Source organism: Caretta caretta, chromosome 18 (genome assembly GCF_965140235.1).
Source record: "Caretta caretta isolate rCarCar2 chromosome 18, rCarCar1.hap1, whole genome shotgun sequence".
Taxonomy (NCBI): Eukaryota; Metazoa; Chordata; order Testudines; family Cheloniidae; genus Caretta; species Caretta caretta.
The window spans coordinates 10,542,099-10,557,206 of NC_134223.1; the positions used below are offsets into that span (position 1 = coordinate 10,542,099).

The 15,108-nt window shown below is 37.5% G+C and overlaps 1 protein-coding gene across 6 annotated transcripts in view; it reads right to left on the reverse strand.

Annotated features, from left to right (window-relative positions):
• Nucleotides 1-15,108, reverse strand: part of PRDM2 (PR/SET domain 2) — a 119,361-nt gene that overhangs the window by 51,052 nt on the left and 53,201 nt on the right. For 5 of the 6 annotated variants that reach the window (XM_048824661.2, XM_048824660.2, XM_048824666.2 and 2 more), the window contains one exon: nt 14,026-14,152. The exons of the other annotated variant lie outside the window; for it this stretch is intronic. In XM_048824661.2, coding sequence (XP_048680618.2) covers nt 14,026-14,152 — 127 coding nt within the window. The remainder of the gene's footprint in view (nt 1-14,025; nt 14,153-15,108) is intronic. 6 annotated transcript variants of the gene reach the window in all.

The following is a 15,108-nucleotide window of genomic DNA, read 5'->3' on the forward strand; positions in this document are numbered from 1 at the left end:
TTCCTTCCTGCATCTGTTAAACTTGCAGTCATCTCCTTCCAACTCTGAAGTGACAATTCATCTTTTTTGATCAAGAGAGACTCAAGGGGAGGGTAACAAGCGAAACACTATGTAGGCCCCATTATTTTAATGTGCAATATGGTCTATGAAGGAATCATTTACGTTCTCCTGCACATTTATGAAGGAGTACTGCTGGGTTCCAGAAGATTCCCTCAATTTTCTATATGAAGGCAAGAATCGCATTCATTTCAAGAGCAGCCTCAATGACCATTTTTCAAGAGGAACACATTTCAGGCCTTTATAAGGCCAAAAGTCTTACTGAGTTGCAGATCCAAAGGACAACTATAGCTGTAATGCTCCAATTGCTCAGTCAGTGCCTTTCTTGCCTAACAGAAGGAGGAGTACAGTTGGTGTATTGATTGACAGAACAAACAACAGAAGTTAAGTTACAGTTTGCATCAAATCACAAGAGAACAAAATAAACAGCCGGATATACTATTTACTGAGCCAAGAAAAGGTCACTAAACACAAAACTGCTATCAAGAACAGCAATTTCTTCTATTTTTCCACCAAAGAGATTTAAAATTTAGACAAGTGGGAGCATAAGCATAACGATAGTCTATCAGGCAGTTAATCACTTTAGTCAGCAACCTATTCTGAGCAAATTAAACCTCTGATCATTATAAAGGCTCTTTTTGCATACACACTTCTTTGGATGGTTTGGAATATAGCTTTAAAAAGAACACACAAAATATGATTTGCACTAAAATGTACTTAGGGAAATTTTTATTTATGAAAGAATGAACAGGAAAAACCTTCTGATATCTGGGACAGCAGAGAACTTGGAAACTGACATTCCACAGCTAAGAATGTGGTCGCCACTAATAAAGTTTTAGAACAAAGTCCACCTGACTTTTGCAACTCCTGACAAGGGTTGAAACGCCTTTACTTTACAACAACTTGAAATAAATCGCTAATAATAAAGTGATTTAGACAGTCAATTATTTACCCTAAAATTGGCTGAATTTGAGTGTGAAGCTTTATTATAAGGCTGAGTATAATTTCAATATTATATCCTGATTTATACCTCTCTTACAAGCTACTCTTTTTTTTTAACCAGAGTGAGTGAATATAATGTGTAACTTATTTGCACCATTTAAGCATTTCTTTACAAACCATGTATTTAAATTTATGATTCAGAAAACATTTGTACTATTACTGCTTTGTAATTCTTATGTAAAATGGGTACAAAAAGCTCAATTTTATTTACTTGACAGCAAAAGTTAAGCTCTTACTTTAGATGTCTTATTCCAATGGAAGTGGTTTGGAAAAATATTCACTCTGCAGCACTTGGAATAGTGGCAGAACGTGAAGCTCCTCACAACATTATTAGGTTTAAAACACTTTCAGAACGCCAGGATGTTTTCTTAAGCAAAAATCTCATTCAAACGGAAGTTGCATGTAAGGGAGTTAGGGTGCCTGTCTCCTACTGACAGTCAAAGAGTTATTTATCTTATAAAACCCTTAAGGGGTTAAAGCTCAAAAATTTTAAGTTTATAATTTTCAAAATCTCTCTCTGAAACTTGGCAACATTTTGGTAAATGTCCATGTATACCAATATTTTTATTTATTTTCATAGCCTTTTCTACAGTCAATCTTTAGGAATAGTAAAGGGTCAAATATGAATATTTACAAAATAGTTGCAATACAGCCACTACAATAAATGATAGCATTATCTTCAATTTTAAAAAGCATACATCTTAACCTTCTATCAATGTTGCTGAGGAGCATTATGCAGAGAAAATTAATAACTAAATCAACTCCTAACAAAAACTACCTACCTAGTAGCAAGCAGTCACGGAGGGTGGGGTTTTCAAAAGCATCCAAGTGATTTCAGAGGAAAAATTCCCTTGACTTAAACCACTTAGGTGGTTTTGACTAGCTCACCAAGAATAGCTAAAATGCAATGTTTCAGAGTAGCAGCCGTGTTAGTCTGTATTCGCAAAAAGAAAAGGAGTACTTGTGGCACCATAGAGACTAACAAATTTACCTGAGCATAAGCTTTCATGAGCTACAGCTCACTTCATCGGATGCAATGGTGGTCAAACGGAGGTTGCCTTTCCTCAAGCAAAGGGAAATAACGGTATGGGAGGAGAGATTTAGATGCTGAAACTTGAACATTAAGGAATGAATATCTGACACTCAATAGGAGATTCTTAATTCACTCAGCCAAAAGTTTTAAAGATCGAGTCTTTTCTCAGTAACAGGTAAACTGGGTCAAAACCGACTGAGTTATATAACATCTAAATGAATATAATAATATAGTTGGCATCAACCAGAATAATTTCTGTAAAAGGAAAATTACACCTGTCAATCCTACTAGAATTCTCTGAAAGCATAAACAAGAGAGTTGAGAAACTTAGCCATTTGAAAAATTAGCCATAAATGGTCCATTTTAATATGTAAGGTGATTGTGCAATGCCCCACAGATACATACTAGGATCAGTGTTATTTAATGTATTTATTAATGACCTGGAAAAGTAGGTAGACAATGAAGTGGAAAAATCTGTTAATGACAACATTATGTAGGTTAAATAATCAAGGTCAGAGGGATTACAAGAAACTTAAAGGGTTAATTAAAACTTATTGACTGGGCAAAATACACAATGATCAATAATATTCAAAATGTAAATAAAAGCAAAGACAGACAATGGAAAGGACCAGTCCAAACTATTCACACACACTGATGGATTCTATACACAAACAAACTCTTACGAACAGGGCTTTGGAGCGGAGCCCGGAGCTGGAGCAGCTCCGGAGCAGTCAGGCTGCAGGTTTTTGCCTGATTTAATAAACTGGTTTAAAGGTCATTTTTTGCACTGATTTAATCAACTAGTTTAAAATTCCACATATTATGTTGCAACTGTGCATGCTGACAAGTCCTTAGTGAAATGTTAAAAAAAAATTTAAAAAAATCAAGAACTATGAAAATATTAAATGAAAACATTCTCAATGAACAAAAGATTGCAAGGAAGGTGTTGGATTGCATTAAGGAACAAAGAATACTATTGAAAATATAGCATTATATAAATTGATAATATGCCCTCATCTTGGATATTATTGCTCAAATCATTTCAAAAAGATCAGCAGAAATAGAAGCGGGCTAGAGATGGGCACTTAAAATGATTAGATACATGGCAAGACTTCCAGATGAGGAGAATTTAAAAAGATTACAACTAGTTGATTTGGAGAGGAGGTGAATAATATGTGACATGATGAAGATAAATAAGACTCCATATAAAGTCAATCATGCGCTCTCTCCTGTTCACCTCTCATAGTAAAAGAGCCAGGAAAAATCCAATTAAATCAACAGGCAACAAATAAAAAAATAACCAAACAGATGGAAGGAATTACTTTAAACAAACTACCTCTTAGAAATCAACGCTGCAATAGAGGCAAAAAGCTTAATGAGATTAAAATAAGGATTAGAAAAGTATATGAACAAAAACCATTTAGTTACAGTAGTTAAAATACAATTTTAGAGATGACTGCAATCTTTATGCTTTGGGACATGTAAAGCTAACACTAACTTCTCGAGGTTAGGAAGACACTTCTTCCTGCCCATATATTATTGCGCAACTATACAACTTATTCTGAAGCACCTGGTACAGGCCAGTGTCAGCGACAGGATACTGGATTAGGTGAACCTCTGGTCTGACCCGGCAAGGCAATTTCTATGAAATGACCCTGCAGAAATAAAAATTAGCAGGCTGCTCTGCCATTCCACATGTCTGAACGCAATTTCAAAGCCCACTGAAAGCTGTTTCCTAAATCAGTTGCACCCTATTTTTAAATGTCTTACATTAGCAAAGGTCTAAACAGTTTTTCCATGAGCTGGAAAGAAATGCTCTAACCAAGTATGGGAAGACCTTCATACAATGAAACCTTGTTGCACGAAGCTGATTTTTACTGGCTGCTTATGAACATGTAGTTCACATCCTTATGGCTCACCATCAAAGTAATGAAAAATCTTCCTCTTACAAGTAAAGGACAATTTTAAAAGAAGACTTAAAAATTAAAAATCAGCTAAAAATTGGTATTGAAATACTGCCCCTCTCCCCCGCAACTTCCATGTCCCTGATTCAAATTCAGCCCAGGTTAGATGCAAGTGAAATTCATTAATCTTGGAGAGCTGTTTGTGATTTGTGTGTAAGTTGTTTTCAATATGGGACCCATAGCTGTGTACATCACTAGACAATGTGTTCAGAAATGTTGTGACTTCAGTTTAGAACTTTATTGGTATAGTCGGAAAAACAAATACAGTCTACAGTAATGTGGTTGACCAGAATAAAAGAATTAAGAGAAATAGAACAATTTACTGCCTATATTAGATTCACATCTTAACTTGATGTAAGATGGACTAAGTGTAAAAAAAAAAAAAAAAAAAGGAATATAGCTTATACAAATATGCATACCTGACGGAACTCAACCTACAGTGCCTCAACTCTGCTGGTATGCCCTACTTCTTTGTATTTACGAAAATAATGTGTGCTGTCAACAATTCTGTTGATATTAAATTAAAGTGGATGCTTGCTGCGAGACCCCATAATCTGCTTTGGTTACTTAGATGAAATAAAACAGCCCACGTGAGCAGGATGGGGAGTTTACACATGGCTCTTCCGTTGCTACCACCAGTTCAGCTCCACTAGTGGTGTCAAGAGTGGGGACGTTAGCACTGACTTTATAGACAAAGCTGCAGACAGCCATTTCCATTTTAAGCACCACATAGTCCTGCTGTGAGTAAGGTAAGAAAGTCAGTGGCATCAGGTCGACAGTAGTGCTCCCATTGTTACTAAGTGTGAAATTAAATTGTGGTAGGCGTTTTGGAAATTTTCAGAGAAACTTTATATACATGCAGTAGATAAGGCTTTTGAAGTTAGCATGATACTGAATTAGTCAAAGAGTACACAAGGTTTCCAGTGTTCACATGAAACTGTAATAATCTCTCTAAAGCAAAAACTTTCAATTTTTTTTCTAAATGAAATATATAGCAAAGTTACCAGAACTTGCTGGGAGCTTATCCCTGGAAGCATGGATCTTTGAGGGAATCAGTTTACATAATTTGAGAACATATTTACATCATTCAAGGCAAACTTTTTTAAAAACAGATGGTTTTTTACTCCTAAAACTGAGCCACAATCTTCTGCTATGCTGAACCCCGTGGGCAGCAGGAAAGCTAGAATGAATCATGTCAATTTCACTCTTGGGAAAGTTCAGAGCAGCAGCAGAGGCAGGAACTGGAGGCATTTACTGGGGAGGATGGGGGTAGAGAGAGAGGGAGAAATATGAGGTAGCAACTCCCCCACCCCCGTGCAAAACTCTGGCAATCAAGGGGTAAAAACAGAAAAGTTTCATAGTCCTGGTGACCTCAAATTTATTGGATATGTACAACACAGAAGCTAACATGAAAGATACAATCTCCAAATAGGGCCAGAGGCAGCTCCCTAATAGGAATACCACAGCACCTTCGCTCTTCAGATCAGTTGGGGAAGAGGAGTGGGAGTGAAGCTTCTCATTAGGGTATTACCTCTGGACCCTGCTGCTGGCCTCCCTCCATATCTTTTGTATGGGACTCTGGCTAGTAGGTTTAAACTTTTTAATTACTAGGTGTCTAGTAAGTTTTTCAATCACTGGCCCAAACCAGTTTCAGCTGATTGGCAACACTGCGTAGCTAGAATGTTATTTCATGTAGGGATCTCATCACTATAAAGCAATATTCAAAAAGCTGAACACTAACAAAGTTACAGTTATTTAAAGCCCAACTTATAAATTATATTTAATATGTCCTTCACCATGGAATATATATTTCATTTTATATTTAGAAAGTGTTTTTAAGCACTTCCTTTAAAGTGTTTTTGGAGTTAATTTTTTTTAAATACAAAAATGTACCAAATATGGTACAGTTTTCAAGGTCACATTCTCCTTTATTCAAATGAAACTATTTTTTTAACTTCAAATGGTAACTCAAGGCCTGCATTGTGTCATCAAGTTCAAACTGTATATTTAAGTGGTTCTCTTAAAAAAAAGTGCAAATGTGGGTAGCACAATGTGCAGCAAAGCACAGGATGGACTAAGGTCTACGAGAAAATAATTTGGAACAAAACAAAAGCGAAAGGACTTGTGAAAACTTTGATTTCACATCAGCAGGAAATTGCAAGGTGTCCCAATAAACACACCCCTTTAGGTAAGTCATTTCACCCTTCTTTAATTTTTTTTTCTGCAAGAGGTCAAAACACAGCTACTTCTGAAACAGTTTCTTCATGGGGAAAAAAATCTGATCAAAGAGATGTTGATATTCCTTCCTACCTAACAAGTTTATTATTATTAATCCTAAAGGGGAAGTTAAAGAAAAAAAATGTAGTATTTCTAACAAACACACACCATATTATTCTCAAGAGCTTCTACTCAGAGTACTACAGTTCTTTATATAAAGTTCCATGTGAGAAAACCGTCTCTTAAAGGAGCAATGCCAAAATTGAAATACAGACCACTTTTAGACAAAAACAAAATAAAATTAATCCCTCTGCCAATTTTTGTGGCATTTCAATTGCATTTCCCCCCACTTCTCCCCGTTTCTGTGTGAAAGACCCAAGAGAAGAGGAGAATGAGTGTTCCTTTAATGTCTCTGAAACAGGAGAATAAAACTGAACTTTATTTGCAGCCTTTAATAAAGATGCCATAATAACTAAGTATAACTGATCAGAGTTAATCTAAATTGTTAATTTACCCTCTCCAGATCCACACTGGCTCCAAAATGAACAGTTAAGGAGAACCACTGTACCTTTCAGGCGCTGTCTGAAATCTGATCAGAACTATGCTAGATATCAACATTTATTATTTATACTGTGGTAGAGCCACTTATGGTAGCAGAGTTTTAACACGGATTTGTTATTAGCAGCATTGGGACTGTGTTATAAGACTACTACTATCCCCACAGTGATGTTGGTATGATCTGACGGTATGACCAGATCCTGTCTATACCACAATATGCGTTTTCACTGGGTCACCTGACATGGTTGATTTTGTAATGCAGACAGGAACTAGAGTATCACCACAAAATCCTACTCACTTCTTCCGGCAAGAAAATATTGAGCTTGCCAAAATGCAGTCACATACTCTGTTCTGATCTACTATCCTGACTCTGCAGAGAGGGGAGAAATGAAGGAGGCACATACAGTTTTCATGCCAGACTGTAACTGAGTTTATACCACTGGGATTTGGTGTCTGGATGAAGTACTAAGTGAAATACAGCAGACACACAAATACATCTCAGAAGCACAGAATGGGGAGAACCACCACCAGGACAAACAGACACAGAAGAAAAACAAACTGTTAAAAAGTTACCCAGGAGGGGAATGTGGGAAACTATGAAAGCAGTAAATGAGAAACCCTAGTTTTATTTGGTTAAACTGGACCAATCTTTCCTCCTCTTGGTTCAGAGGGTCACTGGTTGTAGATATTCCAGATAAATGAAGGAAAACTAATACCTCAATGCAGTAGATTACATTAGATAGTGTGGTGAATCCTAAACATCCAGTTTTAAGAGAGTCTTAGTTCTGAAAAAACACTTCTAAAGACAAGGTGAACTATGAAAGCAGGTGTGAAATATAATGAAAGCTTAAAAGCCCTTGGTTCCATAAGAGGAGGTTTACCCACCAAACCAATAACAGATACACACACACGCACTAATAATTGAAATAAATATTAGAAAAAGCATAAGCATGAAATCCATCTTCTAGTCTTATCAAGGGCTTGATAAATTTACCCAGAATTCTAAAAAAATGGCTTGTTACAAGAGTGAAATATACATGCTCTCTCCAACCACCCTACTGTAATTTAAAGAAATAAAACAGTTACGTACTGTATTTAATTGTATATTGTCAATCCACTTTTTATTTACCACTACTTTATAATGCGACTGATTGCATCTCTCTTGCTTTTGGTATGGTATCTTAACTGAAGTGTAGCCAAGCAAGGTTTCTCTGCTTTTCTTTAAAAAACCATGATGCATTTCTTCCTGCACAATTTTCAGTGTATCACTTTTTCCTTCTCTCACCCTTTTCTTTGCACTGACTTCTCTGCCACCTCCTTTATATTTATCTCTCCTTTCTTCTCCCTTCTATAACACCGTTTTTTTAAACTTACCCCATACACCTTCACCTCCCCCCATGCTCCTATATACAGGAACTGAATAATGTATCAGACACTGAATGTCTAGATGATTAAACCTACCCATACATCCCAAAACTGGTATAAAATATGGGGAGCTGCCTCTGTTTAATGAGGTAGTGCCCTTATGTGAAACCAACCCTTACCCTCAGCATCTAGAAATGGGCAGATGCTGTCCTTGGACCTTAGCTAAGGGCTCCAACTTTTGTATTATTCATTAATTTTAATACACCTAAAGTGTGCTGTGTAGAGGGGGAAAATAAGCTAAGAGAAGATAGAGTAATTAACAACTATCCTACTTACCTGACTTAGTTGCAAACTTTTACCTTTCTTAAAAAAAATTAAATGCAAAGAAGTAGCCTATGTTAATGCCATTGTTTGGCTTGAGACAGTTTTCTGCAATCCTGGGTTAGGAAAGTCAAACACACCTCACTTTAAAATTGTGATGGTTGTATTACAACAGAAAAATAAAAAAAAGTTAAGCTTTTTTCTAACAAACGTTTGGAATTTACAGAATTCAACTTAACATATGCTTCTTAGAGAATTTTTCTGCATGCTGTGGCCTCACTGAAATAATCTTCTCATGTAAATTGTCCCAGTCCCACCTGCTGTCACTTTCAAATCTAGAGTTCTCACGTTTTCCTATATGTCACAAAGATGCTGCTGCTTCATTAGGTGAGAAAATGCCGAGAAAAATTTTAGATGCCACCTAAGAAAGCTCAAAAGAGATTTTTCAGTTGCTTATTTACTTATTTACTCTGAATTTTCCCCCAAACCTAGAATACACACTCCACATCCGTACTGTCTTTTTTACATACAAAGTTTCAAGTATATATAAAGAATAAAGAAATAATTGATTCTGAACTCTTTTTTCGGGAACTCTTCCTAGCAACTCCTAGGCTGACATGAAGTGTTAAGAAAAATGGTAAATCATGCATTTTAATCTGAAGAGCTAGAAGTTAATCAGACACTAGCTGTTTGCATGTTTACATCTTCTTGTATCTCATTTCGGAAGTGGAGTTCTAAGAAGGAGGCAGATACCGAAGCTGGGCTGTATGATCAGAAGTGATAGGTAAAGAGGCTGAGAGAGTATATAAAGTGAAGATGGAATTCTGTGAGGCATAGCCTAGGCGTAAACAAAACGGTTGCAAAGGCAACAGGAAACATCAGGATAAATTGGGGAATACCAGAGGTCCTCCAGTGTTTCCTTTAAGAGGGATTATAATAATACCACCATCAATGACTGCTTGGAAAAAGAGGTCAAACTGAGGCCAGAGAGAATCAGTGGAGAATATATAATTTCAATATTATCCTTTGCACCTATCTCAACCTCTCCCTGCCATGCTTAATTGCCATCTGAATTTTACAAAGTGAATAATTCCAACCTCACACTAACAGAAACCACTGTTGAAACAGACTGTTTGAGAGGAGACTGCGGGTTTATTTGGAAATTCACAATGGAGTTTCTATGATAATTTGGAAAAGGTATTAATTTGTTAGCTAACTATTACAATCACACTTCTGAAATAATCAGTTGGCTAAATAAAATCCAAAGACAATTAATTGTTTATTGCAAATTGTTCAAAATCCAATGACTAGTTAAAGATAGTTCTTGCCCACTAAATGCATTACACTGGTTAAAACCCAAGGAGATAGTTGTTTAATTGAATACAAACATGCAAATACGTGTTGTAAAAATGTATTTAGCGAGCTGAATAAAAAGATACTGTTAAAAAATAAAGACTGTTCATAGTATTTTTTTTGTTTACATTTTAAACAGTCAAAATGTCTCTTTTGTAAAAAAAAAAAAAAGGCATATTTACTAACTCATTCATAGCCGTTTAAACTATATGCTTTTATATTTCCTAAAGAGTTATTGCTATATTTAAGATCTATGAAGGTGATAAACCCTGTAGCTCAGAATACAGAATGTCAAGTGCAGTTAACTATCCTGGTCAGGTTTCTAATGATCATTCAAATTTCACAACTCTCCTGAGGAACCAAACCGCAGCTTTGGTAAAGTAGGAATTAACGTATAAAATTATCTGACATTTCGGCTTCCATTTCTACCAACTACAGTCAAGTAATACAGTATCTTTTAAACAACTGGGGGTAGCATTTTTTCAAAAGGGAAAGTTACTCTTCTTTTTCCATCATTGCTGAATTCACAAATGACGGGTTGTAACTTCCTAACTTTTCCATAAAAGTTCAACCTCTGGGCTGAGATCAAGCTTGAATAATTTCAGACACGACATACAATTTCCAGAAAGGGGGAGGGTGAGTGCGAGAGAGAGAGAAAAGACAGGCGGTAATACTGGAAACCATTTTGCAACCGTACTATGGCTGTTGCTCCCAAAGAAAGCCAAAAATACTGTATTACTTACATGTAAGTTAGCTTGAATAGCAACACACTATTACAAATACTGATGTAACAGATTGTGCACACCTTTTTCCTCCTTTAAAATTATTCCAACAAAATTTGTTAAACAAAAACAAACAGAACAAGGAATAGAACTCATGGTTGAGCACAAAAAGGATGGAAAGTACGGCACACCGACCACAAAAATGACTCTAGTGGGACAGACAATGGTCTATCTCACCTAATATCCTGTCTTCTGACAGTTGCAGTGTCAGCTGCTTCAGGGGGAATGAACAGAGCAGGGCAATTTCGAGTGATCTATCCTCTGTTGTCCACTCCCAGCTTCTGACAGTCAGAGGGTTATGAACACCCAGAGGTTGGGGTTGCATCCCGGATCATTTTGGCTAATAGCCATTGATGGACCTATCCTCCATGAGCTTATCTAATTCTTTTTTGAACCTAATTATACTTTTGGCCTTCACATCATCCCATGGCGATGAGTTCCACAGGTGGACTGTGCACTGTGACTGTGCAAAGTACTTTTTTTTTTGTTTATTTTAAAGCTGCTTATGAATTTCATCGGGTCACCCTTGGTTCTTGGGGTGGGCGGGGGGGGTAAACAACATACACCTTTTCTTTTTCTCCAGAGCACTCAAAATTTAAGGACCTTTATCATATCCCCCCCTTAGCCATCCCTTTTCTAAGTTGAACAATCCCAGTCATTTTAATATCTTCCCATATGGAAGCTGTTCCATACCCCTAATCATTTTCATTGCCCTTCTCTATACCTTTTCCAATTTTAATGCAATTTTTTTTTTTTTTTTTTTTTTTTTTAGAGGAGGCAACCAAAACTGCACACAGTATTCAAGGTGTGAGCGTACCATGGATTTATAAAGTGGCATTATGGTATTTTCTGTTTTATCACCTTTCCCTTTCCTAATGGTTCCGAACATTGTTAGCTTTTTTTCGACTGTTACTACATACTGAGCAGATGTTTTCAGGGAGCTACCCACCATGCATCTAGATGTGGATGTGCTATATCATTTAAAGCATGGATTATGAAGCCTTAATGGTTGGCAATTCTTTGTGATGAATTTGTTCTACTTTTACCTAGTGACCAAAGAGTATAATTCCACACACAAATAACCTTTTACAAACAGTTACCTTTTTTTTTTTAATTTTGGTTTTTCGATAGATTGTGGTTCTGTTAATTTGTTAAGTGCCTAGAGCCTGGGATCAGAGGTTTTTAAATATACAAAATAGAGATAATGTCCTCTATGTGATTATTTCTAATTAAAATTTTGTCCAGACATGAACAGTTAATAATCCCAAAATGTTAGTATTGGGAAGTAACAACAATTTCAGGAACTGTGAGGTTAGTTAGTGAAGATTTGTCCACAATTGCATTAATACAAATACAATTTCAGTATCTTGGAAATGTTCCACTCCTTGCTTTTGTGATTTAAAAAAAATAATAAATAAAACTCTGAGATTACCGTTATTGCCTATTGGGTAAATAACATGCAGACCAAAACTGTATTTTACCAGGCGAATGCACATTTATTAAAAAGCATAAATCTGCCTTTAATGGACTTAAACAATTCTTGCTAAGTATGTACTAAAGAGGTGTTTTACCACCGTCATCAAAATAAAAATCAGTGTTTGAATTTTAGATTTTTGTTACTTACTGCGACCTCAACATTCATTTAATGCTTCTCCCAATGCTAAAATAAACTTGAATTAAGGACAAAAATTTTCATTTTCCAAAAGCCCTGCTCCTGCTTCCAATATGAGCTTTACAGTCAACTTCAGCACAAGCAGGACTAGGTTATAAATTTGTATTTAAAGAGGATATTACAGGTATGATTCCATTTCAAAATTTCACTACCTTTTTTTATTGGTTCATTTGAAACACATTCAAGAATCTTACAAAATATATATTCCTAAAACAAAAACAGCAGCAACACACATGCACATTCCTGTATATATTTACTTTTTCTTTAGTCCTTAACATTGTTAAACTGAGTATCATCACCCTTAAAAAATGCAATTTTGACCTAAAATAATTGAATAAAAAACCCAGCTAAATACAGGCATACATATCAACCTGGCTCTCCTAGAGGCACATTAAAGTCAACAATTTTGACATCTTTATTAAATGATGTATGGAAAAATTAAGACATATTCAGTATATCCTACTTATAAATTAAATAATCCCTATGCCCCCCAAAATTATTCTCCGCCTATCCTAAACTCTTCAAAAAATTAGCCAAAAGCAATCATTCATATTTTCAGGCTGCACGTTGTCATAAGCCACAAAATTCCTACTGTCCTAAAAGTTAAAACTTGTGAATCAACATCTGCATTTTTCACGTCTACTGCTGAACAGCTTTTTATAATTTGTAAAAGAAAATTATTGCTCGGTAGACACTTTGCATGATAAAATTATATGCACGCAGAAAGTTAACAGCAACCCCACTCACGTGGAAAGAACTTACATTTAAAAAAAAAAATACTGACCGAGTCTTAAGAGTTGTGGTGCGAACACATCTTATGTTCTTATAATGATGTTAACACACCAAGGAAATGAAAATGTTAGGATAGTATTTGGTAACATTGAATGTATCACCACCTGAACGTCAGTGGAGGTCAGAAGCAGATTAAGAACTCAACTTAAAACTGTGGGCTTTAAGTTAACTACTGCTCTTCTTACAAGCCTACTTGTAAGCGTACAACTACTGCTCTTCTTACAGTGCTCTTCTCATCATCTGTCTGAATTCATCTAGTGAGGCCTGCAATTTACCTTAATCCATTCTAAAATGTCAGCTAGCCACCAAAAGCTGCAAATGGGAAGTATTGCTATTTAATATACCACCTTGCAAATCATAAAAATACCTAGGCATAAAAAAAAAAAACCCACAACCCAGTTATCTATTTCTAAAAATCACAACATTTTCCTCAAGTTTTAAATTTTTTTTTTATAATTAGGACAAAGTTAAAACGTGAATATTCCCATCGCCAATCCACGATTCCGCCCCTTCCTGCGCGTTTCCTATTGTCTATGTTCAGCGCCAGAAAGCCACAAACGCAACAAAAAGTAGCCAAGAATTCCGGCACGACTTTCAAAAGGCGAGAGTGCGGGCACGCCCGGGTGGCTTCGCGGGAGGGGACGGGACGGGACGGGACGCGGGGACGGGTCCCTTTAACTCAGAGCGGCTTCGCCGAGCAGGCGGCGGAGTCTGGAAAAGGTCACCCGGACATACTTGCTCCCGGCTGCGAAGTCCTGCGGTGGCTACTGATCGAGCAGGCTGGGGGGAGGGGGGGGATCGGCCAAAGTTTGCAAGTTTCACTCCAGGCCCCCGGCGCGCGTTTCCATTTCGATCTGGGGCGAGCTCCGGCCGGGCTGCGGCGGGGAGGGGGGGGGGGGCGGCGCTTACCTTTCTTGGCTTTCGGGGAGTTCTTCTTGCTCCGGTGGGTGGCTCGCTCTTCCTCAATAGCAGCTGCTATCTCTGGGTTGTCTTCCCCATTGTACCAGACCAGCAGCTCGTCGCCGGGCTCAATTGGCTGGGGGGGCGGCAGAGAGAGAAAGGCAACGCCAATCAGCGGGAGGGTTGTTCGCGCAAGGCCGCGGAGCAGGCTCAGGGCCAGAGGGCGTGGAGCTCGCCGCGGGGACGGCAAACAGCTGTGCTCTGCGCCGAGCGCCTATTGCCTCACGGCCGGACGGACCAAACCGGAAGAACTCTTTAACCCTTCCCGGCTGGGCCGGGGCAGGCCGCCGCCGCCGCGAGCAGGGGAACGGCTTGCACCGAGCGCCCCCTGCTGGGAGGAGGACTGCAGGCGTCCAACCCCAGGGCACTGGCTCCTGGCTGAGAACAGGCTTTCCAGGGGGAATCGACCTTTAAAGCGACTGCACTTGTTTGAGCATAAAGCTTTCCTGAGCTACAGCTTCATCACGCTTCCTTTAAACCTGACACGGCAAACAGTGACCTCTAATCGCCCACCCTGTTATGAGCTCAGTTTATGCGGAAAATGCTGCAGTTTTGATTTGAGGATGATTTTAAAAGCTGGCTCTGTTATTAAAAAGGAAGGTAGGGCAGAGAAAGTAGGTCATAGAAGATGTTAAATTCAGATATAGGATGGAGGAAGCCTGTTAACTCATTTTCCCCCTAGCAGGGGGAAATGATGACACTGTTTCTAGATTATTTCTCCCCAATCTACTGTTTTTTTATAAAAACAAATTTTGAAAAGGTATGTGAAAGTTCAGGTTAAGCTGAGCAAAATTTTACTGAGGAGTAATTGTGCTTACATTTTTAAGTTTGATCTGCATCTATATATTACATATATTTCTTTAAAAAATGCAGTTTCTAAACTCAGGATATACAATCTCTAACAGATATCTTTAACTATATACTGTCATTTTAAAATGTTTTCTTCATTTTAGTAGATTTAACTGCAACTATTTACATTACACAAACAAGACAGTCTTGTCTGTAATACAACAAAAAAAGAGTAAGAAATGT